Source organism: Macaca nemestrina, chromosome 8 (genome assembly GCF_043159975.1).
Source record: "Macaca nemestrina isolate mMacNem1 chromosome 8, mMacNem.hap1, whole genome shotgun sequence".
Lineage (NCBI taxonomy): Eukaryota > Metazoa > Chordata > Mammalia > Primates > Cercopithecidae > Macaca > Macaca nemestrina.
Genome location: NC_092132.1, coordinates 86,703,121 through 86,729,346, shown reverse-complemented (window position 1 = coordinate 86,729,346; position 26,226 = coordinate 86,703,121). Strand labels below are relative to the sequence as shown.

Below are 26,226 nucleotides of genomic sequence, written 5' to 3'. Positions count from 1 at the left end.
TTGCATAGGCAGGTTTTCCTATGTTGCCCAGGCTGGTCTTGAACTCCAGGCCTCAAGCACCTCTCCAACTTCGGCTTCCCAAAGTGTTGGGATTAAAGGCCTGAGCCACCGTGCCTGGCCTTATATTTTATTATCTCCACAATTTTGCGTTTTTCAAAATGTCATAGTTGGAATCATAAAGTATGTAGCCTTTTCAGGTTGGCTTCTTTCACTTAGTAATATCCACTTAAGTTTCCTCCATGTCTTTTCATGTCTTTATAGCTCTTTTTTTTTTTTCAGTGCTGCACGGTACTTTTTTTGTTAGACGTGATTCAAGAAGTAATATAACAAGCCACTAGCTCCTTTTAGCTAATCGTGGTGAAAGAACTTTCAAAGTTCAACACATGTTCAATTTGTGGATTGTTATTTACAGTTATAAAGATGTTCATGCTGTATTTTGTTTAAATCTAGAATGTTTAACAAATTATGAAATAATAAATATTAAAGGATAACTCAACAAGTATATCAGAACATATGACTTTAGTACCATTCAAAGCTTTTATAGGCTTTACTTATTTAACCTAAGCTTTCATATCTCCAAAGCATCTTTGGGACTACTCTTGACATTGATTTTAGGGCTAGGTTGAGATACTACTATGAACTTCATTTTTAAAATTACACATTTCCAATAAAGTAAAAAGTTGGTAGAGATTGGTCATACAACTTATTACCAAACTTGTCTCTAATGACATATAGCTATTTCAGAAAGTAGATCTAATGGTAAAGGATAAAGTATTTCCATCAGTGAAAATACTTCATATGATATAGGCCATCGAGGCAGCCCTGAGAAGTGGATACTTGGTCATGAATAGCACTGATAAATGCTAGAGTGTCAGAGTGTGTCAGAATGATTTTGGCAAGTTTAACAGTTACAAATTATATTACCTTGTCATCATCCATTTATGTCAGTGATAAACTGTGCTATTTTCATAATTTCTGATATTCTAAAAGTGTTTAGCATAAATCCCTTGCTATACTTGCTGCGATGAAGATGATTTCAGTGGGACATGCTAAAATGGTAAATATTAGCAACTTAGTATTTATTTTTTAGGTGTTTTTCTGATATGTGACTTTTTATATGAATATGGGTATGCTTTTTTCTTATGCAAATAAAATATTTTTACTTGGACTAATTAGTAAAAGAATAATGAAAATGTAAAATTTATCCATTTTAGAATGCACTTTGAAAATATTTATTGTGGCAGCACTATGAAATACTGGTTATAAGACATGTAGAATAGTACTTCTACAATTTTTTTGTGATAGCCTTAAAAGTATTTAGAATATCAAATATAATTTTGATTTGCAGATTTCCTTTGAAAAAATGTATTGCTGACATGTTTGAAATTAAACTTTCTTACATAAATCTTCATTGTTTTAGTTTCTTTTTGGAAGTACTGGATTTAGCTTATAAATTATGTAAGTATATAAAGTATAGTGTATTGTTACAATTTTCTTCTTTTCTTTTTCAGGCTCAAACTGCTTTTTCTGCAAACCCTGCCAATCCAGCAATTTTGTCAGAAGCTTCTGCTCCTATCTCTCAAGATCGAAGTAGGTTTATACTTTGAGTTCATTCTCTGTGAACAGAAATATTGTTATCTTCTTTTGCTCAAATAAGGAATCCAAGATTTTTTTTTTCTTGACAGGCTGCATAAAATTGGTAGTTAAGCTCAAATAGTTATGAATAAGAAAAAAAAGTTTACTTCAAAAAATAACCCTTTTTCTAATTAAGATAGTGAACTGTGGATATGGGGATGTATTTCATGGCTTAATGAAAATTGATTTTAGACTGACTTGTAAATCCCTAACATGTGGCTGATTCATTTATGAATGAATTATATATATGAATTCACATGTAAGAACTTTATGAATTCACATTTAAGAACTATCATCATGCTGCTGCTGTTGAACTTTCTGAATTGTCTTCTGTCTTTCCTATGGGAGCTTCTGAAATTTCCAACCACCTCCTCTTTGGGAAGCCTCTTAAATATTGAGGCCTTTATTCATTCTCTGTATCCTGTCTTTGGTCCCTTTTTCTTCAAGGTTCAGAGGGATTCAGGACAGAGCTTCTAAATACTATGACTTAAGATACAAAATAAGTGTTAAATAAATTTTGTGGCCTGTCATTTTGTCTTACAACAGTTTATAACCTTGCCTCATAGAAAATTCATTTTAAGTCACAGAATTTAAGTCTCATGTAGAAAAGAGCTTTTGGAAATAGTATATAACTACTACCAGGTGAAATAATGTTAATATTTAAAAATACCATTTGCAGGATTTCACTGGAATGTAGTTAAAATTACTAAAATTGATAAGACACTAAATAAATTTACAAGCTTTCAAAAAAAGATTGTTCAGAAGAATCATTCCATAGCCCTGTTTACAGAATGAGTTATAAAGTAGCTGACTTGACAAATAGATATTTTGGTCAGTTGTTCTGAATTGGTAAGTGGTATTCTTACTAAATTCCTAATCAAGTAGGTTTATTTTAAGAAACAGGAAAGGCAAGATAGTTTATTTGGAAAAGTTATTTCTACTTTTGAGTGTTTAGGAATCTGGTTGTTTCAGTTCAGATGTCTTCATATTTTATGAATTTTAAACATTTTCTGTATTTTCCATTTCTAATGGTTACAGAGATGGGGAGATGCCTTTCCAAATTGCTACTTTAAATTCATTCTAGATTTTATAACTTAAGTATAATTTCGTTAATACACAGAAGCCCATAATAAAAGAAGTTTTCATTTTGTGTATTCTGTAAGTACTTTTCAATTTATTCATTCATTCATTTACTTATTAGATCTCTATCCCAAACTATATCCGGAGCTGTCTCAATACATGGGGCTGAGTTTAAATGAAGAAGAAATACGTGCAAATGTGGCCGTGGTTTCTGGTGCACCACTTCAGGGGGTATGTACAGTGTAATTAATTTTGAATTATATAAAACCATACTTTACATGTTAATATAAGCTTTCCTGTTTGTGGCTAACTCAAAAATATACAACAGCATTGAACCTCACTTCGCAGAAATTTTAGACTTCCTTTTGGATATCGTTTCTTACATAGTCTACTTCATTTTGTGCTACACTGTTTTGAGTTTATTAGGATTTAGATTCAGATACCTTTTACTAGTTCATTCTCCTTTGTCTTCTGCATTTAGTCATTTACTAAGTCCTGTTGATTCTGTTTCTGTTTCTTGTATTCATTTTGTCTGTTTTTTATCCATTCTAGTCCTACTATAACCATATTCAGGGTTTCTATACTTCTAGCCTTCATTATTATAGTACTCTCTTAAATTTCCTCTAGTAACTTATTTCGATGGTACTAAGCTGTTGCTAAGTTAATCATTCTGAAATACACATATAGGTCTATCGTATCTTTGTTGCTCATAATCTTTTTTGTTGTTGTTGTTGTTGTTGTTGAGACGGAGTCTCACTCTGTCACCCAGGCTGGAGTGCAATGGTGTGATCTCAGCTCACTGCAACCTCTGCCTCTTGGGTTCAAGTGATTCTCCTGCCTTAGCCTCCTAAGTAGCTGGGACTACAAGTGCGTGCCACCATGCCCGGCTAATTATTTGTATTTTCAGTAGAGACCGGGTTTCACCATGTTGACCACACTGGTCTCAAACACCTGGCTTCAGGTGATCCACCTGCCTCGACCTCCCAGAGTGCTGGGATTACAGGCATGAGCCACTGCGCCAAGCCTTTGCTCTTTAGTCTTTTAACATTCTTTTTGAAATCCAAAGCTCCATGTAATTAGACTCCATATTCTAGCTTAATTATAATGGATCTGATAACCTTTTATTAAGGTTATTGCTATGACCATAGCACTTTGTACCACTTATTATAATTGTAGTTAAATCTGTGTCTGTCTTGTTGCCATATCCCAATGCATATACAGTACCTAGCATTTATGTATTTACCAAATATTTATAGAAAACTTGTGTTAGTGGTGATGCAGTTGGGAAAACAAATAATAGTAGGTATTTTAAGAGGTTGAAAAATTGAAAAAAACATAATTGCAGATAGCTAGTTGCTTCTCCTAGGACTGGGATGACACAGGGGAGAGACTGGAGTTAGCAGAACCTAGAACCTTGAGGGAAGAGCCCCGCAGAGCTGGGACTCAGACCTCGAATGAGGGGACACTACTGGTGCCTCTGAGGGGTTGTAATGAGGCTGGTTCTGGGAGTGTCAGTAAAAGCTGCAGACTGGAACCAACTGCTACTGCCAGGGTAAAGGGCCAGGCTTACACAGTACTGACAGGAGCAGGAAGCACAAAGGAAGGAACGAGGTGCTTGTCACTCCAGTCACTGATAAACAAAATTATAATTTGCACAGTTAGGCCCAGCATCACCAAGTAGAGTCTAGAAGGGTGGATTTGGAGCTGACAAATAGTAGCTTAATATCTGTTACCACCTACTCCTTTGACTACTAGTATATCCACACACTTGTACAGATACTTGAATTTCATTTGACAACAACAACAACTTTATACTTTCTCCTTAAAAGATGAACTTCTTCATAAAATCAGAGTTCAGCAAACTTTATAAAGGGCTTCATAATAAATACCTTAGGCTTTCATGGTCACTTATGATCTTTATCACATATTCTTGTTGTTTTTTTGTTTATAATCTTTAAAAATATAAAAATCATTTTTAACTCAGGGGTGTACGAAATGAAGCCATGTACCCCTCGATATAAATGAAGTCATGTACCCCTCGATATAAATGAAGTTGCTCTCACCCTTTCTCTAGAAAGGGATGATACCAGTTAATGTGGCCATCTCTGGGCAGTGGTCATGGTATTGATTACTATATGATATTAATTACCCTTATAAGTATTCACATTCACAACAGAATATTTTTAATTTAAAGGCAAAAGTGTAAAGTTAACCACTACTAGCAATTCATACATAAAGGTAAAAGGAGGTATAGAGGAACAGAAAGATTAATTGCTGTATTTACAGGAAATATACAAATACAAAGAAGAGAGTCATAGCTGCTCTGATTCTTATTTTAGTAACTGATCATGAGGCTGTAGTTAAAATTTAGAACTTCCTTTGTTCACTAAATGGATGCTTAGATCCCTTTGCCCTTGGGCAATACTTCAGCTGGTCTTTTTTTTAAAAAAGTTAATACCTAGAAGGGTGACCTAAACCTTCATTTTTTGTGTCTGCATCTCCAGGGTTCTTCAGTGCGCCACCTTTTCTTTTTCTTCTGTTTTATTTTAAATTAATTTGTTGCTGGAGATTTCTGTTAACTCTTCATATCTAGTGAATTTTTCATTTCACATATTTTATTTTTCTTCTCTTGATGTTCCATCCGGATCTTCCTCTCCCCAGCTATTTATTGAGGTATAATTAACAAATAAAAATTGTTTATATTCAACTGTATATCTCAATACAACTTGATGTATTGATAAACAAACACACACAAACACACACATTGTGAAATGATTACCACAGTCAAGGTTATTAACATATCTGTCACCTCACATAGTTATATTTCTTTTGGTGTGTGGTGAGAACACTTAAGATGTACTCTTAGCAAATTTCAAGTATACAGTACAGTATTATTAACTATAGTTACTATGCTGTACATTAGATCTGTAGAACGTACTCATAACTGAAAATTTGTACACTTTGACCAACATTTTCTCATTCTTTGCCCTGCCCACCCCCAGCCCCTGACAACCTCCCTTCTAGTCTCTACTTCTGTGAGTTTGACTCTTTTCAGACTCCACGTATAAGTGAGACCCAGACGGTACTTGTCTTTCTGTGTCTGGCTTATTTCACTTGGAATAATATTCTCTATGTTTATTCATGTTGTCCAAATGGCAGGATTTCCTCTTTTTAATGGCCTAATATTGTTCCATTTCCTTTTTGGTTGGGGAAAGGTTCCACTTAAAATAAGACACCAGTTTTGGTTAGGAAAACTTGAAAAATTAGAAACTTGTAACATGGTACCTGACACAGGTCCCTAATGTAGGTAATCTGGAGCATTCTGGTTCGTGCATATGATTTGTTAATCATAATAATAGATGGTTATTAGAGGGGAGGAGACATAATAGTTGACTCTCTTTTGTGTGCCAGTGCCCATGCACTTTTCATTTAATCCTCCCAGTAACACTGAGGTAAGAAGTTTGCCTCTTGTTTGGAAATTCTGAAAGGATAAGCAGATTGTCAAAGATTGTGACATAAAGAACCGTCTGGAAAATATTTCAAAAGTATATGGCCTTTAAGTTCAAAGATAATACATTTGAGATGAAGACAAGCCAATATACTGGTGAAACAAATGCCAGTGAATTCAAAGGACAAGAGAGAGTCATTGAATCTGTTAGAGATGATATGTGTGGGAATAAGTTAGTGAAGAATTAGTAATAGAGCCAGTGCCATTTTCATAGACATCAAACTTTATCTGAAGGAAATTATTTGTGGATTGCCCAGTTAATTATCATTGTTCTTTTCACGGAGAGTGTTTCTAAATATTGACACATTGTATACGGTTTTGTCAGCAGTTGGTAGCAAGACCTTCCAGTGTGAACTATATGGTAGCTCCTGTAACTGGTAATGATGTTGGAATTCGTAGAGCAGAAATTAAGCAAGGGATTCGTGAAGTCATTTTGTGTAAGGATCAAGATGGAAAAATTGGACTCAGGCTTAAATCAATAGATAATGTAAGTATTTTAAATACCTATTTGAATTTGTCTAAATATCTTACATAATTGATTAACGTTAAAATAATTTGAAATGGAAATGCTTTAATTATAATAGTGCATCTGTTGTTGAGAATATTTTAAATCTACTAACTTAAATTTGTTCAGTTGGGGACGTTCTATTTTGCAGAGGCATAGTTGGGACTTCCAACCACATTACTTTGAAAGATGTTTTTCTTTTCTGAATATTCAAACTGGAATACATTTCACTGGCCTACGTATATTATAATGTACTTTGTATAATAGAATTGTGGCAATTAAATAGAGCAGATGTGAAGGTTAAGAAAAAACTGACCAATAATAGTCAATGTCGGTGTGCCTTTTTTTTTTTTTTTGAGACACAGTCTCGCACTGTCGCCAGGCTGCAGTGCAGTGGCGCGATCTTGACTCACTGCAACCTCCGTCTCCCAGGTGTGTGCGCATTTTTAAACCAAATGATCGGTATTTAACTTGTGAGGTGGTTTTTGCAGATTTGTTATTAACATCCTTCATATTTGAATTTAATAGGTCATTTTTTGAGTTTTTTGAGTAAAAGTTTCTTTCTAATTAGGGCAGCCATTACTTTATAATTACCTCTCACCTTAATATACTGAATATATGAAACAGGGTTACTCTCTGAGGAACCATTTAGAATTGTTAAGGACGTGCTGAGTCTTTACCCCAATTTACAGTTTCAGCCATTACCTTATTGGATTCAGTTTCAGTCATACATCTGTAGCTTAGTGCATCCAGCCTTTCAACACAGAAAATGGTAAGTGTGGTGCACTGCTGTAAATGGAGGAGGCTGATCTTGGCAGGAAGCCCCAACCCTGCCTGCCCACCCAGGGGGCTGAGGCCATCGATGATGGCCTTGCTCACTTCTATCTTATTCAAAATACATCTGTGTGCTTGGTTGGGATGCTCTGACTTTGCTGCCCTTTCTCCAAAATCTTCAGGGAATAGAGGATACTGCTGCCCCTTCCGCCAGGATTGCTCTTGTGTTCTTTCCTCTGTCCTAAAGAGAAAAGATACTTTTCATAGGCCCCTTGGCCCCACTGTAGGAAATACTTGCAGTGGATTTGTTCACTTGGCCAAAGGGCATTTTTTTCTTATATGGGGTGCTACCTAGTTCTTGCTTATCACTCTACAATGTAACAGATGCGTGATAGAAATATGTGACCTAGCTTAGGATTGAGGTAGATGCACTTACATTTTATTTACCAGGCTTATTCTTCTTTTATACTTATCTATTTATATTTTGTTCAACTTCTGATTGAGATTTTACGTAAGTAAAAATATCCATGTAAGTAGTTATTTGTTAACAGTACTTGAGTTTTCTGTATTTATTTGTGTGTTCTTTATAAGCCTGTACATGTGGATTTAATATGCCCATCTTTTTAGTCTGACAAACTTTAATCTTACTTGATTATACACAATTTAGCCAATGGGTAAAGGAATGTTTCAGCTCAAAAGGTAGAATTATGACCTTAAACTGTCATTTATTAAGCTGTAAAAGAACTCACCAAACTTTTTAATATGTGACTTGCTTTTCCCCTAAATATGATTATGGACTGATAATCTGGTATTCTATCAGACTCATTAGACACTTGCATTTATTAAAGTTGTCCCACTCTATTTTCCTTAGTTTTGTATTCCAAGTTGAAAGGGGGGATTGTGGTTGGTCAGGTGGGTTATGATTTGGTATAAAAATTGCCATTGAAATCTCACTTTTTTGCCGTATTCTTTGGAGTTACTGTCTTGATAAATTTTTCAGTTTCTTTTGAGGTGATAACTGGATAGACTCCTATAGTTTTTCCTTTTTTTTTTTTTTTTTAATCACTAAGGTAGAGTTTTTAACAAACAGTTGTTTCCTAATTTTCCAGCATTTTAAACCGTATCATAGTAGTGGTAAATGACGAAAATTATTTTCTTATTATCTAGGGTATATTTGTTCAGCTAGTCCAGGCTAATTCTCCAGCCTCATTGGTTGGTCTGAGATTTGGGGACCAAGTACTCCAGATCAATGGTGAAAACTGTGCAGGGTGGAGCTCAGATAAAGCGCACAAGGTGCTCAAACAGGCTTTTGGAGAGAAGATTACCATGACCATTCGTGACAGGTAAGCTGTTACTAAACAGCTCAAATGAAAATTCAATACTAGTTTTCCATTTTTTTGGGCTTTCAGAGTCTGTGAATGTATTATTTTGTTGCAGAAAATGATAAAATGTTATTGATGAGCCTTACAGTCTTGCAGCTGTGTGGTGCAGACTGTTTGTTTGTTTTTAAAGCATGTTTTTAAAGCATTCTGATATGATACCTTATTTCAGAATTTATAGGACAAATCTCTCTAGAAAATAGAAAATGTATGTTGGAGAAGTAACTGAGTAGCAGGGTATCTCTGAGCTCACTTTCCGACTTACTGCTTAGATACATCTGGCCTAGTTTTATCAGGACTCTCAAATTGTAGACATACTATCACAGTGGTGCCTCATTGTGAGGGTCACAGCCCATGCAGACTTCCAAGTAGTGTGGGAGTTCTGAAAACCGTATCAAGACTTTTGGGTAGTTATGAAGCAGTAGTTTCCAAGAACATGGAATATTCTGTTTAGCAGCTCATTCACTTAGACCTTAAACATTTAGCACATGAAACAGGGGCCTCCATTTATTTTCTTGTCTACTCCTTACCCAATTAAGGGTAGACCTATATCACATTGCTATAGTAAGCTTTTGAGTTTTTGTTCCTTCTCAGTGAAACTTCTGTTTTATCTTTGTGTTTCCAGTTGCTCATTCAGTTTAGGTATTTAGTAAATGTTTCAGATGAATGTCCTTTTTACTGTAAGCAGAGTTTCAAAGAGTAAGTTGTACTAACAGGAAGAAATGCCTCTTCTGAATTTAATATTGTAAACACAAGTTTATCATAAAACCCTTATGATAACATGATAAGAGTTTATAGAGAATCAAGCAAACGTAACTGGTGTAACAACTTTAGAGGGACAGCTGGATGCCTTTTAATAATAGCTGCATGCCTTCCTTTCCAAAGGGGCTTGAGGAACTTAACGTCTTACTGCTGCTCTAGTTTTTCTTTTCAAATATAGCAGTGTATAAAATTTTCAAAGTCAAGTTGTGAGAAATATTTTAGAAGTTTTAAACAAAAGAAATAGTTCCTAAATATGATTTGGCTGTAGAAAATACCAAAAGTTAATAAAAAATAAAAATTATTTTTACCACTGTGATTTAGTTAAAAAGCTTATCTTATTCTTAATGCTGTAAAGTCTGATTAATTATAAAGGGAAAACATTGATAAAACCATATAAAGCAGTTGTCTTTGATACTTAAAGAAGGAAATGTTGATTAGTAAATCAGTCAAACCATAATGAATAAACTTAAAAAAAACTTTTACACAAAGATGTTCTGTGAATGTATAAAATCAGAGCTGTAAGTTGCTCTTATTAGAAACAGTGTTTATTATAAAAGTGTCCAATATGGCAACATTTATGGTATATGAAATCCATTAAAATGTTTACCTTAGAATTAAGTTTTTAATATAACCCATTATGTTTGTAGGCCCTTTGAACGGACGATTACCATGCATAAGGATAGCACTGGACATGTTGGTTTTATCTTTAAAAATGGAAAAATAACATCCATAGTGAAAGATAGCTCTGCAGCCAGAAATGGTCTTCTCACAGAACATAACATCTGTGAAATCAATGGACAGAATGTCATTGGATTGAAGGTAAGGAACAGACTTTGTGCCATGTTCTGCTGCAGTTTTAGAAAATGTCTGTCTTTTGACTGTATTTAGGTGGTGCTGTTTTCAGTGACTTAGGTGGGAGATGGGGAACATGGGGCCTGGGTTCTTGCTCTAGCCAGTCACGGGAATTATTTGGGCTGTTATCTAGAACTACAGTTCCTATAACAAGGGGGGTGGAATCAATGATTTCAGAAGTACCTCACACTAGAATTCTGTGGAAATATGGGCAACAAAGATTTTTATGACATTCTAAATGAATAGTTGCCCAACATTTCTCAATCCAGGAATACAAGGAAATGAATAATAGTTTTGGTTCATATTAATACTTTATTTTTATAGTTTTTCTCCTCCACAAATTCCTAAATAAGTCTGTCTTAAGGTCAAAAAGTTTTAAGCATGACCTCCTCATTTCGTAGACTTTGATTTAGAATACACAGTTAACTAAGAGGAGATGGTAGTATTGTATATGGGGAAAATTATTTAATATTCAGAAAGGAAAAGGGTTTTTTTTTGACTAAAATATTCAACTCAGTTTACTTATGCAAACTGGTTACTAGCTGTAAAATAGTGTACAATTAAACTTGGTAAGAAATACTAGAAAAAAATTAGAAATACCAAGCAGGATTTTAGAGATCTTAACAAAACATAACAGGACATATATTTTGTATTTCTTTACCAAGACTGGCATAATTTTGTATTTATTAAATAAAGCCTCTGTGGAATTGATTTTTAATATGTGTTTTTATCAGGACTCTCAAATTGCAGACATACTATCAACATCTGGGACTGTAGTTACTATTACAATCATGCCTGCTTTTATCTTTGAACATATTATTAAGCGGTAAGTAAACAATTCCTCAACTTAATGCATATGGTCGTGTGACTTAATGTAAGCACTATAGTTTAATTCTCAGCCCTTTGGGTCTTTTACCTAAGGAATGAATACTGGTGTTTATCTAGAAATTTGAAGTAAGTTATTTAAGTCAGCGGGGTTGGTAAGGATGAGCTCTTACAACTTCCCAAGTATGGAATAAAATCCACATATACTTTCCTCAGTTTTGATATTGCCTAGTAGAAGAATGCAAGGAAAAGTGGGCATGCTTTTAGCTTTCAATTTGCAGTACAATTGACTGCAGTTGTACTGCCTGCCACTCCTCTGCTCAGTATAAATATAGTTGTAGTGGTTCGTAATGGAGAATTCTTGCTGGTGGAATGCTAGGAGTAAGTTTCCCTTCTCTCCAGAATCTCAGGAAGCAGATAGACATGTGTGGTGTGTTGGTGCTATCTGTGCTCAGGAACTGAGGATTAGAAAGCCAAGTGATCAGAAATGAAAAGAGGCAACAAGGTTACTTCTATACAGCTTTTCGTATCCTAGCATCTACCATAGCTGTTTTTGTCAAGCCAGCTTGGAATCCTTCTTTCAGAACCTCTATCATGCATGTGAAAATGAGATTTAAAAGATTCATAAACATAACCATTGTAATGAAATTTGTATGTTGGCTTCTGGATAGAATGCACCTCCCTACGCTTCGAGGGGGTAAAAAGGAGTTATTGTCATGACTAATTGTTCTAAGGTTCTCTTTTTTTAAATCACTGATGGATCCCTCTACCCCAACTCATCACAGCCTTGTCATTTTCTGTTTTTTAAAAATCACCAGGTTTGGCCGGGCGTGGTGGCTCAAGCCTGTAATCCCAGCACTTTGGGAGGCCGAGACGGGCGGATCACGAGGGTCAGGAGATCGAGACCATCATGGCTAACACAGTGAAACCCCGTCTCTACTAAAAAATACAAAAAACTAGCTGAGCGAGGTGGCGGGCGCCTGTAGTCCCAGCTACTCGGGAGGCTGAGGCAGGAGAATGGCGTGAACCCAGGAGGCGGAGCTTGCAGTGAGCTGAGATCCAGCCACTGCACTCCAGCCTGGGCAAGAGAGCCAGACTCCGCCTCAAAAAAAAAAAAAATCACCAGGTTTAATGTACAAGAATTCATTTGTATCCTAACTTCTCTAGCCAAATACAGATAGCCTTTCCCACTGAGGGTCTGTCAACAACTAGATTACCAGAGATGCTTCTGGACTCATTTAAAAGATCTTTCCCTTCTCTCCATTCACATTTGATGCTAACAGGTGCTAAATTGGAATTGGGAATTTTCTTGGATTAACATAGCATTTTCGGGGGGGGGGGAACAGAATCTCAGTATATAATAAAAGCACCTCTTTTGTAGGATGGCACCAAGCATCATGAAAAGCCTAATGGACCACACCATTCCTGAGGTTTAAAATTCACGGCACCATGGAAATGTAGCTGAACGTCTCCAGTTTCCTTCTTTGGCAACTTCTGTATTATGCACATGAAGCTTTCCCGGAGCCAGCAAGCATATGCTGCATGAGGATTTTTCTATCTTACATTATGGCTGGGAATCTTACTATTTTCATCTGATACCTTGTTCAGATTTCAAAATAGTTGTAGCCTTATCCTGGTTTTACAGATGTGAAACTTTCAAGAGATTTACTGACTTTCCTAGAATAGTTTCTCTACTGGAAACCTGATGCTTTTATAAGCCATTGTGATTAGGATGACTGATACAGGCTTAGCTTTGTATGAAAACCAGTCACCTTTCTCCTAGGTAATGAGTAGTGCTGTTCATATTACTTTAGTTCTATAGCATATTTGCATTTTTAACATGCTACCATAGTACATTTAGAATGATTGCCTTTGATTTTTTAAAAAAATTCTGTGTGTGTGTAAAATGCCAATTAAGAACACTGGTTTCATTCCATGTAAGCATTAAACAGTGTATGTAGGTTGCAAGAGATTGTGATGATTCTTAAATTTTAACTACCTTCATTTAATATGCTTAAACTGTCGCCTTAACTATGTTAAGCATCTAGACTAAAAGCCAAAATATAATTATTGCTGCCTTTCTAAAACCCAAAATGTAGATCTCTATTAACCTGAAATGTACACTAGCCCAGAACAGTTTAATGGTACTTACTGAGCTATAGCATAGCTGCTTAGTTGTTTTTGAGATTTTTTAGTCAATGCATAATGGAAACTTCTTTCTTCTAAAAGTTGCCAGCACCACTTTGTGAGAAGTGAATCACTATATATTTAATGTAAAAGTTATTACACTAAACAGGATAAACTTTTGACTCCTCTTTTGTTCATTTGTGGATTAATTGGTATAATACTTAATTTTGGCATTTGACTCTTAAGATTATGTAACCTAGCTACTTTGGGATGGTCTTAGAATATTTTTCTGGTAACTTGTTCCATTTCCTGACTCCTTGCAAACAAAATGATAGTGACATTTTATCCTGACTTTTTTCTTCTTTTTGGTTTATGGCTATTCTAATTAAATATGTATACATAAAGTTACATTTTAGTCTGTCTGTTACTGCATCATTTGCTTTCACCAAACTTATGCATGATCTAGAAGATAGGCAGGTGAAATTCACTTTCAGCTATGGGAGACATCATTTCCCAGAACAAGCTGACATTCAGGGGCCCTAAGAACAGCTCACAGTGCTGAGACTGAGTGTCAGGAAAATTGCTTCCAGCTGGGAACCCCAGATTACCAGGGCCAAGAGAGCTGGTTCACCCCTGCCATGCAGCAGGAACTCATTGAGGCTACTGACTGTCCCTAGCAATACCTGAGACCAGATAATAACACTTGAAACTGACTTTGAAAATTCTATTAGTGTGGTCTGACTCAAGTTTTTTCTCCTATATCATACTACTTGTAAGATACAACAGTGTTTTTAAAGAGTACAGAAACAATAAGTCGCACAATTAACCATGGTTCAGAGGTTGAATATAAAAATCTGCTACTGCTATACAGCTTGTTTGAAATTTAGAAGCGAAAAAAATACTGGATTATCTACCTGAGTCTGAAGATAATTTCAAAAGTAATGGAATTACATTCATATCACTAAATATGGTTTTCCAGAAGATGATTCTAGATCTATGGTCTTAAACACACTAGTCTTAAGTTATTTAAATAAAATGAAAACAGTTTTCTTTAGAGAAAAATATTTTTAATGTAGAAAAGATGAATAGCTATAATGAAATACAAACCGTTCCTATACACAGTAAACTTACTGTTATAAGAACTGCTAATCCTCCAGGTTCTTAGAATCTGGGTACAGCATTATAGAAAGTAACCACTCTATGAAAACATACACCCAAAACCCGATGGGTAGCAATTGTGATAGATTAGGAAGACAAAACAGATTCAGAAGTAGCAGAGAATACTGCACATTTTCTTGGAAAATTCTTAATTGTTCAGTGCTTTCTGACAAGTTTCCCTAGCCCAATTTATCTCTTAGCTGTTCTCTGCTACCCAGTCCTGTCTTCTGACAATCATCATACAGGGATGATCATCTGCCTTACAATGTAACATGTTTTCCCTAGCACTGCCACATTTTATCTGCCTTAAGACAATGGCAACTAATGGCTTTCAACAAAGTCACCATGATTTAGAAAGTTTAAAACCACAAATTTTCCATGTGGTAAAACTTCTAATTACTAGCATTGCACATTCACCAGTCCGTTTAAAAGTTTGGTTTACAAATGCATTAAATAGAGTTCAACTTAATATTCAGGAGAGGAAAAGGCACTTAATACTGCAATTTCCAGAAAATAATTTGTCTGTCTTCCCCGCCTGTGATGATACTGCTACACTGTTCATTCATCCATATACATGTCACAGCACCTGAGAGAAAGAGACATTTTGGTTAGGCAGGAAGTTGACCAGGAGGCACCCAAAGATAAACTTCACTCTGATGCTTACTCTTGCTTTGCTATTATTCATTTATTAAACAAGTGAAGTAAGTTCTATTTTTTTCTTGTCTTCTTCCTATAATAAAACCCTTGAATAAATTAAAAATAATTGCTTGGTACAAAGATCTCGTGAGGAATAATAAACCATTTAAGTGTAAATCTAAAGCCAAAACAACTGGAAATTATGGATACAGCACAGAATGCAAATAAATACCTTGGCAAAGTATAATACAGGTATAACATGAGAAAAGTTAGGAGACGATGTGAAGGAAAAGGTAGGGAATTGGTGTAAGGTTATTGGTTTATTTCCTTTTCCACTGGAAGGGGTCAAATGACATTAAAGTTTCTAAGTAGAGAACTAAAGTCACAAATAATTTCATTTTTTTGAAACAGTCTCGCTTTTGCTCTTACCCAGGCTGGAGTACAGTGGCATGATCAAGCTCACTGCAGCCTCTATCTCCTGGGCTCAAGCTATCCTCCCGTCTCAGCCTCTTAAGTAGCTGGGACCACAGGCATGTGCTACCACACTTGTCTAGTATTTCTGATTTTTAGTAGAGATGAGGTTTTGCTATGTTGCCAAGGTTGGTCTCAAACTCTTGACCTCAAGCAGTCCTCCCACCTTGGCTTCCCAAAGTGCTGGCATTACAGGCCTGAGCCACTGAGCCTGCCCCAGAATTTTTAAGGTGTACATTTAAGAAGAAATAACCATATGAAGTTGTGACACAGGGAAGAGAATGAAGGTAGGAAGTTACTGCTTACAGTGGGAAGTCAACGGGTAACAGGAGACACTAAAAGAATTAAAAACCAAGTCCTCCAAATGATCAGAAAGCAAGAATTTGTAAGCAATCGGGTGAATCTCCAAGAAATATTACTAAATGAAAAAAAAGGTCGGAAAAGTTTAATATTATACTTCACATAAACAATTTTATACACCTATACCCTCTCTTATTCACAGGACACACACTGATAAAGTACTGTAAGGAGGACTGGGAGGTAGAAGTCAGCGGTAGAAAGAAGCCTTAATTTTCATCGTAGTTCCTTTTGTATTGTTTCTGGGTTTCTTCTTTTTTTTTTTTTTTTTTTTTTTTGAGATGGAGTCTCGCTTTGTCGCCCAGGCTGGAGTGCAGTGGCCGAATCTCAGCTCACTGCAAGCTCCGCCTCCCGGGTTTATGCCATTCTCCTGCCTCAGCCTCCCGAGTGCTGGGACTACAGGCGCCCACCACCTCGCCCGGCTAATTTTTTGTTATTTTTTAGTAGAGACGGGGTTTCACCGGGTTAGCCAGGATGGTCTCGATCTCCTGACCTCGTGATCTGCCCGTCTCGGCCTCCCAAAGTGCTGGGATTACAGGCTTGAGCCACCGCGCCTGGCGGGTTTCTTTTTTTTTTTCCTTTTTTTTTTTTTTACTATTCTAAAAATTTAAGATCATACTATTATCTTTTAAAAAATTATAGCTTTACAGTGGTTTTTAATTCTCCATATGAAAGTTAAAGACTTCCTTTTTGGAGTCTGATGCCTGTTAACATAAATCTAAATCCTGAGTAACCTACGAGATGCAGATCACCTGGCCAATCAAGAGGCTCCAGGGACATGTTTATAGCACAGAAAACCATGGGTGTTTTTTGCCCAAGAAGTGTGTTCCCTGATGGAAAAGGCAGGCTTGAGTTCATTATCTTGAGAAAAAAGATCAAGACAACCGCAGTCCTGCTTACCTGTGTGGCCCTGTATTCTCTCACTGATTTTTGCTCCAAGAAGGTCCCAAACAAGCAGTTCACCAGACTGACTTCCAGATAAAACGGAATTTCCATCCCAGACAAAACACCTGCAAGAATGATTCAGAAATAGTCCTTTCTTCATCATGAAAGAAGGACTATATTAAACTGGCCATTGTAAGCCCAAATGAAGTGATCATGAACATGTCTGTAAATGTCTTCGCCCCCGGTAACTCACAAACTATACCTCTGGGGCTCATCTGATGTCATGGAGGAGATGAGCATTCCTGTCTGCACATCAATGACATTAAGACAGCCATCTGCTCCTGTGCTGAGGACGTGGCGGCTATCTGCAACACAAGGTGAGACTCAGACATGAGTGACAGCTTCAGAATGTGGTTTAGAGTATTCTGGATATTATTTCTGAGTCCAGTGGCCTAATCTCCACATTCATTTTCTTCAAAACCCTTGTATTTAAGCAATGACTATCCTCTCCTTGAAATGGTTCCAGCTCTTTCCAAGACGCAGGGATGAGATGACCCTTTATCTCAATGAGTTCATTGTTATCTTATAAATTAATTTCTCTAATGAGTTGAGGAATTAAAAATATCCAATTCTGCTTTTCTACCTGATGCAGATGCCACAAGTATACTGTACCCTGGCATAAAGCAGTGTTAGCTATTGGCAAAACCTCTTTTACCAGCAGATAGTGTTTTTCTTTGTAAATTTTAATTGTTTATTTCAAAAGTAACAATATTGTTTATGTCAACATTCCAATTTACCTAGTATTATCTGTTTTAAAAAGGATAATATCTACCTGGGCTAAAAGCAGTGTCACATACAATCCCTGAATGGCATGGAATCTGGTGCATTAAGGTGGCCGTTGTGAGGTCCCAAATATTCACTGTGCCTTCTTTGGTGCCGGAAACTAACAGTGTGCTTGCAGGATTTAAACTGATTGTATCTACCTAAGGAAGAAAACACATTGATACATATTCCATTTAGATTTGCGGTCATTAGCTATGTTTCTCTAGTCTGATTCAAATATGTAGTCATCATGATATAAATTAAACTCTATTGTGCAGTGTGCTGATGTTGCTAATGCAGATATATTTCAGCATCATCCTACTGATTAATAACTTTTAAAAAATGAAATTAAATTCTTTATAAGCTAGTGAATACAAGAAAAAATGAAAATGAAGTATTGCTAGAGTAAATGTAATGCTGTTTTAAAATAGCTTAAAACTGACAGTCTCAGAAAGATAACTCTATGAATAATAAATTATAGTGAGGCACCAAACTGCCTGAAGCACAGCCAGTCCATGATTATTTGAGGGTTTCGTGGGAGTGGGGGAATCTCTCGAGGCTATGCTTGCGTATCATCATGAATTGCATACTAAATATTTCTCAAACTCAGCTAATCTGAAGACCATGGAAATTAGGCATCAGTTCACAACTTAGAGAAAAGGCAGTACTGTCAATTACAGCGTAAGATGCAGCAGCGTGACCCAGAGAAAACAGAGCAAGTGAGAACTGAGTGCCTGTTGGCAGAGTGCCAACAGGCTGCATGCACTTGACCACCGCAGACAGCTGGTCACTGTCCCCCACTGTTGGATGGGTGTCTCCTGGACAGATGGTCCCCTTCCACCGTCTGGATCAGAAAACATGAAGGATCATAGGCCCTATCTTGTTGCCCTAAAGAGTTTGAGGGTACCCAAATATTCAACGTCCTGCTCAGAAACTATTATTTTAGAATTCTAGTTGGATGGTAGCTAATTCTCAGGGAAATGTGCAAAGAAGTAAATTGGAGGAAAAAACAAAACCAAGTAGACTTGGAAACCTAAAAAGTCAACACCAAACTGAGATTTAGCCTATAATCTTCCATTAACCAAATAAAGCAAAACAACATCAACAAAACCAAAAACCTTCTTCCAGCCCAACCCCTAGACTTTTAAGGTCAGTTTTCTGCAGTTTGTTGCTGGTACTCACACTGACATCATGTTCCAGCTCAGCCAGCAAGTCAAAGTGGTGTCTTTTGGTGCCTGGCATCTCCGCAGGAACACCAGACCACACCTAGGATGGAACATATTGCAGAAGGTATTTTCAAACATCTAACATAAAGTCATTTCTAGTGCATTCAAGAAAATCTCCTCTGCTCAATTTCCATTTAACAGACTTGCCAATAAAGTTAAGCTGCACAGTGCTCCAGCTCCTCCTCCCTATGCCTGCACTTTTCCCCACCAGCACGTGCTTGCTTACCGTCCCTTGTTTGTGCCTGTGTGTTTCTATCACCTGCACTAGCTGCTGTAATCATGTGACTTCAGTATGTGAACTAAGGAAATATGAGTGTAGAAGTGTTACAGTGTTTTGAGAACACTATTAATGTTTCAAGAAGACCAAAAAGGATGTTACCCCCAAAATAACTAAAAATAGGGACAGGCAAATAAACTTATCTACAAGAATGGAAGAAAAATTTCTGAAAAACTCCTGGAGGAATTCTAACAATTTTAGGTTCTTGCTTTCTTTTACACCAACACAAAATAGAAACTGAAAATAATGAAAGCTGGCGTGGTTTATGTAAGATTCCAAAGAAAAAACCGAACACAGTCCTGCATCGAAAGAATGGTGAATGAATGTGAACTCAGATATTTTAAGTTTAAATAAAATGTGTCTTTTAATGATTCCCCACTTTAACTTGACATTGTCTAATTAACTATAATCCGTTCTGATCATGGCAGATGAAAGGGGCTGCTACTATACATTTCTTCTAACTCTGCTATTGAATGAATGCTAGACCATTCACCCCACAATGGAATATACAGTACAGAAATAATGATAAACTTCCTATTAAGAAGTGGCTATAATTCCCACCACTGCACTCTAGCCCCAGCCTCAGTAACAGCAAGACACTGTCTCTAAAAAAAAAATAAAGAAGTGTTTTTTTAAATAAAAAATAAAAAGAATGTACATATCACAAAGTATGTGATATGTTACTGCCTAGGTTTGAAATATATATATATTATTATATAAAGAAAAATATATATGTAATATTTAACAGATATTGTATTTTAAATATAAATAATATATGTAAGTAAATACATAAATATAGATATAGTTTATATATACTTTTTAAACACAGGCAATAACATTCAATATCCTTACATATCACATGCTTTGTGAAAAAGAGCGAAGCAACTGAACACATTAACAACAGGTAGTTGAGTGGCTTATACCTGAATGTACAAACATTTTAAGCTACAAATTATATATATGCCATATAGCACACCAAGTTAAACAATTTTTTAAAATTATATATTAACCTTCACTGTAGAGTCCCACGATGCAGAATATAGCCTGTTGTCATGCCAACAGATCTTACTAACAGCATCATCATGTCCCATTAATGTGTCCTGGCGTCTTCCAAATGCTATGGAATAAAAATAGCTAAAAGATAATGAGAAGTATTAAAACAGTAGTCTGGCTTAATTTTAAGGCTCTTAAACACATATTAAGGAAACATTACGTTCTTTAACTCTATACTTACTAAGGCTCACTAGAATTACAAATTGCTTGTTCTCAAATTACTAAATCAAAATATTCAAAATTTGAATTTAAAATTAGAAATTTCCATGTCTGGCTCATTTGTGTTTTGACCTCAATTTAAAACTTAGAGAAAAACAGACTCCAATTGTAGAAGTTATTCAATTCAAGTAATCATATTCAAATCCAACCATACTGTCCTCATCTCTAATATTTGTTCCCTTCAGAAAACAGTGCTGTATCCAGGCAGGGAAAGCTTCTGGCTTTTCACACCTCATGTCCACAGAGGCAGCTATTCTGCACGTGGAATCACAGAGCGGGGTGCACAGATACATACACATTATTATCCCATGAAGAAGTTATGACAGTGGCATCTCCTGGTAAAAGTAAACAAGATGATAAAGCCTGAAATACAAATGATTTGACATTAACAATCTGTAACAACTAGTAAGTCTCAAACACAGTAAAGCTATCTTATAAGTTCTCCCAAAAATTAATGCTCAAATTCTCTTTATGGTGGCTCTCCTATTTACACAGATTTTCTCAACTGGCTAATTCCAGCTGTGGGGTTTTTTCCCAAACACAGGAAGGAATGTCCACATGCGTCAAGGGTATTTATGACCTAGGCTGATGACTCTGCAGGGTCCTGCCCCGGGCTGGAAGAAGCCCACTCACGCTCTGGAGTAAATCTCCAGTGGGGGGCGGGCTGGGGAAGATTCTCAAGAAAGAAAATACCCCCTCTGGACTACAGACTTGTGTGGGTAAGAAAACCTTCCAAAATTCTTTAGAGAATTTCCAGAACTTTTGCATGATTTACATTAAAAATAAAATGTGTTCTTTCAGAAGAATTGGTTTTGTCATATTAGATATTCTACCAACTCAGAGATGCATAAATTAAGTAGCACATAACATTTAGTCTGATAGCTAAAAAAAGGAAAGGTTTATTAAGTAGAATTCTACTGGGTAGCTCTCCAAGTAGTTTAAGCTAAAAATGAAACCACAACAGTATGAGAAAATGGCGACCTGAAAAAAATTTTAAATTGAAATTAGAAGTAATCTAAGGTATTTGGTAGATTTACCACACAGGAATAAACTCAACTGTTTTGGGAGAAATAAAGTATCATTGTATGTGTGTGGATAAAACAAACTACTACACGGATTTCTATCATAATACTCGTAAGATGAACTCACCATATTTGAAAATGATATGCTTCTTTGCAGCATTTTCGATTCTTTAGAAAACATCTTCAAAGTGGAATCTAATTTAATAATGAGAAGTGGACAGATAAGAAAGATTTCCTAACCATTACAGATGCCAAAGAACAGCTGCTCTTCTTGTTCCTGGTGGCCAACAGTACACTTTATACTCCAAAGTATAATCTTACGGAAAACTGAATGTAAATAGAGCTAGATGACCTAAGGTCTTATCCAACATTAAGATTCTATGACCAGTAACCCCATGACAAAAACATCAATTTAAAATTCCAGAGCTGGGCAAGGTGGCTCACACCTGTAATCCCAGCACTTTGGGAGGCTGAGGTGAGAGGATCACTTGAGGCCAGGAGTTCGAGACCAACCTGGCCAAAATGGCGAAACCCCACCTCTACTAAAAATACAAAAATTAGCCAGGCATGGTGGCACATGCCTGTAGTCCCGGCTACTTGGGAGGCTGAGGCAGAAGAATCGCTTGAACTCAGGAGGCAGAGGTTGCGGTGAGCCGAGATCGTGTCACTGCACTCCAACCTGGGTGACAGAGTGAGACTCTGTCTAAAAAAAAAATAAAAAAATAAAAATAAAAAATAAAAAAATAAAATTCCAGCACAGACACGGTAGGTATACTGTTGACATTTCGGCATGATTCCAGGCAGAAATGTCATAGCTGGTACATGCAGAAAGTTACAGGAAGGAAAATAGCAATTTTAATAGTAACATTGAAATAGTAATTTTAATACTAAATAAGACAAAAAGATCTTGGCAATATGTTTTCTTAAAAAAGAATTGCCCAATTACAGTGTGATACCTTGCACTGAACATTAGTTATAGAAGGGAACCACTGACTTTCTAAATAATAACAAAGTAGAAATTAAAAATCCAAGCACTTAATTTTCTTGTTTTTGAGACAGAGTATCAATCTGTTGCCCAGGCTGGAGTGCATTGGTGTGATCTTGGCTCACTGCAACTTCTGTCTCCTAGATTCAAGCAATTCTTGTGCCTCAGCCTCCCGAGTAGCTGGGATTTTTGGAGTGCTCACCATGCCTGGTTAATCTGTGTATTTTTAGTAGAGACTGGGTTTCACAATGTTGGCCAGGTTGGTCTCGAACTCCTGGCTTCAAGTGATCCGCCCCCCTCAGCCTCCCAAAATGCTGGGATTACAGGTATGAGCAACTGCGCCCGGCCTCAAAACAACCTCTTAAACCAAGACTCACAAATTACAAGACCCTACTGCGCTTTGAACATCCTATATTTGAGATATGTAACAATCTATTTTCTAACTTACACAGCATGATGTCGGAATGATCTTTAAATAATTTCTTCTGCACAGAATAACTTACTAATTCAACCCAATTTTTGCAACCCCAACACACAGAATTCCTGACAATTTATAAACATGAGCCTCAATAAGACACTCTTCAGCATTAATTTGAAACCGAAAATGGAAGAATGAACACAGTATCACTTGAACTTTTCCCTGAGCAGTGTAATTAGATCTGATAGTCTTCCCAACCTTGCTTTTGATTAGGCAATTCTGAGCATTCACCACAAAATCTATTTAAGATGATTAATTTGGGGCATCCTACGTTATATAAAGATGTTTTTCTCTCCTTGATGTCTAGTGGTTAGGATTTGGTGCTCTCACTGCAGCAGCCTGGGTTCATTTCTTGGTCAGGGAACCAAAAAAATGGAAAAAGAAAATAATAAAAGAAAGAAAAGATGTTTTTCTTGAAATCAAGGTCCCCTGTACTAGAGGTGAGATCATGTTAAAGACTGCAGTAAAAGCTAAGCTCATAAGTGGCGGGTCGTGTGCATGCCCACATACCTAAACATACTGTATACTAGAAGAAGATATGTAACTTTGCGGTGACCATCAGGATACATATAAATTAGCAATATGAATTATGAAAATCTAAATATGAGAAGAAACAAACAGAAAAAAACAAAAGCTTTTGACTTTATTTTTAAACTCTTGGCCGGGCCGCCTGTAATCCCAGCACGTTGGGAGGCCAAGGCAGGCAGATTACCTGAGGTCAGGAGTTCAAGACCAACCTGGCCAACACGGTAAAACCCCATCTCTACAAATATACAAAAATTAGCCAGGCACGATGGTGGGTGCCTGTGATCCCAGCTACTCAGGAGGCTGAGGGGGGAGAATCGCTTGAACCCAGGAGGTAGAGGTTGCAGTGAGCCAAGATCACGCCATTGCCCTCCAGCCTGGGCGACGGAGTGAGACTCTGTCTCAAAAAACAAAAACAAAAACAAAAACCTCTCTCTCCTTTATTGGGAAAATCCACAGAGAAGTGACATAATGCTTAATAAGCCTCAGAGGTTTGAAGCCACAATGCTCATAAAATTCATGGTTCACAAGGTCATACAAGTATACTGAGCTGAAGGATTTAACAAACCATCCCAGACAAATCCTGCTAAGAACTCAGGTTTTGCTTAAAGATAAAGCATTTTGTCTGAGGCTATAATGTTGGCAAACTCCACAGGTAGAAATCCTGGCAAAACACAGATTGCTTCCTTCTATCAGAGAAGTGCCTCGGTGACCCTGGCGTGGCCCAGTTTGGGAACTGCACAGGAACTTCCGTTTGGTCTACTGTGTAGAATCACTTCTGTGCTTTGTGGAAAATTTTTTTTATATACAATCCAAGACAGTATTTGAAAAAGAACAGAACGAAATGCTACAGATCATGAACCATGATAACAGAATCTGAGAGTAGTAATTCTGATTTTCCTGGAAGTGTTTGGTTGGATAGCACCTTGTCTTAATGAATGAAAAATATAATTTCCTATGATAAAGACTAAAGAACGAGTAGCCTTATTTTAAAAAGTTACAAACTTTGTCAGAACGAGTTGTTTTCTCACGGAAGCAGGAATAAAGATACGACCCTTTCACCTCTGCATCTTCCAGAGTGCCAACACAGTGCTCTCAAGATGATACGGTCAAGACACACTTTAATAAATAATATATAACGCAGACTACCAGGGAGAGAACAATGGTGTATATAGCAAGGGATGCTTTCTGCTATATAGCTATAATAAGTCATATCAATGACACACTGCAAGGGTTTTTATAATTTTGATAATGTATAAGCATATTAAATAATATATTAATGTGATTTTGAGCTAAATCAAATATTCTGAAGAAATATACACTGAATGACAGAACTGAAAACCGTAAGAGCAAATCTGCATCTCCGCGTGCTGACAGGCACACGCCGATTTCTGATACAGCACTTGGGACTCACAGCCAACCCCAACAAGTGGACAGGGCACCCTCTTATGGCAGGCGGGAAGGACCTGACCCAGCAAGGGTGTGGAAAGGAGGCTGTTTCTGTCCTTTACCCTCAACTCTGGGAAACCTCATCAGCAACAGAAAGATGTTTCATTATTATTTTTGGCAAATTACGATGAAACTCTATGCAATGTACCACAAAGGAACTGCTCTAAGTTTACGTGGAGGCAGCACATGCAAGTACAGTCCTTGACCGCGAGCTACATAATAAAGAACTCAGACATTCTAGGATTCTGGTGAAGTCGCCTTTCAGGGAGAAACACTGACCTTGGGATGTTGTGAACACTGAAGATCCATTGCGAGAGACTGTGATTCCAGTAACTGCTCTGCTCAAAAACAAAGTTTCACAAATTACTACTCATCATGTGTTAGGACACCCGCTTTGTTTCACGTCCTTGAGTTAATTATACCAAGTTTCCTTAATGTTTTTCTTCACAGTATGCCTGCCGGATCTGTCCCAGCATAAGCCTGCCATTACCAAATCACCGCTTGGCAACTTCTCATGTTCTGGCAACACCTGTGACTAGAAAACATCCCCACTCTTTGCCTCCCTGTGTTCCACATGCAATGCTTCACATATTCCCGACAATTTCTGGCAATTGGAAAACTCTTCTCCTTCTATTCCCTCTCGTTTGACCATCACCAAAGGGACAAATTCTTCTTCATAGTCACTTCATTTGCTCATTACTGAAGCTAATTTACTCAGTGACTATTCAATGATAAGAAAATTGGTTCCAGCCTGTCCTCTTAAAGGATCATTCAGTCTTCACTATCTTGGATTACAAGGTCCCTTCCTATGTGCCATTTAGAGAAGTTGAGAAAAGACAGCCATTGTCATCATGAATCAGCCAAAACTCCTTGTTTCTCTTCGGGAGGCTGGATTGTGACATGAAGCCATCCATCTAATGCAGAGCAGCATACCCAGCTCTACCCGTGACCAATATACCGGAGGGGCTGTCTACGGTCATGCAGCAAGGTAGGGCCTAGTCTCTGGACCTGGGTTTCCTCTCTGTAGCAGGATGAACAGGCTAGGTCAGTGGTTCTCAAGCCTTTCTACCAGAGAACATGAAGGTCTTAATGACAGAGGGCAGAGAACACACATGTCATCTCTGGGTCCAACAGCAAGCCCAATTTCTTAGAAGTATAATTATTGTTATAATTATTGTTGTTAAAATTCGTGTGAACTTTGCAATGTTCTCTCTCT

General features: G+C 36.9%; 2 protein-coding genes across 9 annotated transcripts in view; one reads left to right on the top strand and one right to left on the bottom strand.

The window, feature by feature from the left end:
- SDCB (syndecan binding protein) overlaps positions 1-13,855 on the top strand; it is a 30,064-nt gene extending 16,209 nt beyond the window's left edge. For 4 of the 6 annotated variants that reach the window (XM_011742268.3, XM_011742269.2, XM_011742270.3 and 1 more), the window contains exons 3-9: positions 1,512-1,590; positions 2,837-2,946; positions 6,549-6,710; positions 8,670-8,845; positions 10,291-10,462; positions 11,230-11,321; positions 12,702-13,855. In XM_011742268.3, the coding sequence (XP_011740570.1) occupies positions 1,512-1,590; positions 2,837-2,946; positions 6,549-6,710; positions 8,670-8,845; positions 10,291-10,462; positions 11,230-11,321; positions 12,702-12,756 (846 nt within the window). In that variant the 3' untranslated portion in view covers positions 12,757-13,855. The remainder of the gene's footprint in view (positions 1-1,511; positions 1,591-2,836; positions 2,947-6,548; positions 6,711-8,669; positions 8,846-10,290; positions 10,463-11,229; positions 11,322-12,701) is intronic. The other 2 variants (XM_011742271.3, XM_011742272.2) reach the window with 1 other exon arrangement.
- Positions 13,593-26,226, bottom strand: part of LOC105482245 (neutral sphingomyelinase activation associated factor) — a 77,737-nt gene continuing 65,103 nt past the window's right edge. For all 3 annotated transcript variants that reach the window (XM_024792964.2, XM_011742266.3, XM_071068219.1), the window contains 9 exons: positions 25,290-25,348; positions 21,701-21,768; positions 20,847-20,914; positions 20,290-20,413; positions 18,959-19,042; positions 17,787-17,937; positions 17,217-17,319; positions 16,970-17,079; positions 13,593-15,191 (listed from right to left, as the gene is read on the bottom strand). In XM_024792964.2, the coding sequence (XP_024648732.2) occupies positions 15,097-15,191; positions 16,970-17,079; positions 17,217-17,319; positions 17,787-17,937; positions 18,959-19,042; positions 20,290-20,413; positions 20,847-20,914; positions 21,701-21,768; positions 25,290-25,348 (862 nt within the window). In that variant the 3' untranslated portion in view covers positions 13,593-15,096. The remainder of the gene's footprint in view (positions 15,192-16,969; positions 17,080-17,216; positions 17,320-17,786; positions 17,938-18,958; positions 19,043-20,289; positions 20,414-20,846; positions 20,915-21,700; positions 21,769-25,289; positions 25,349-26,226) is intronic.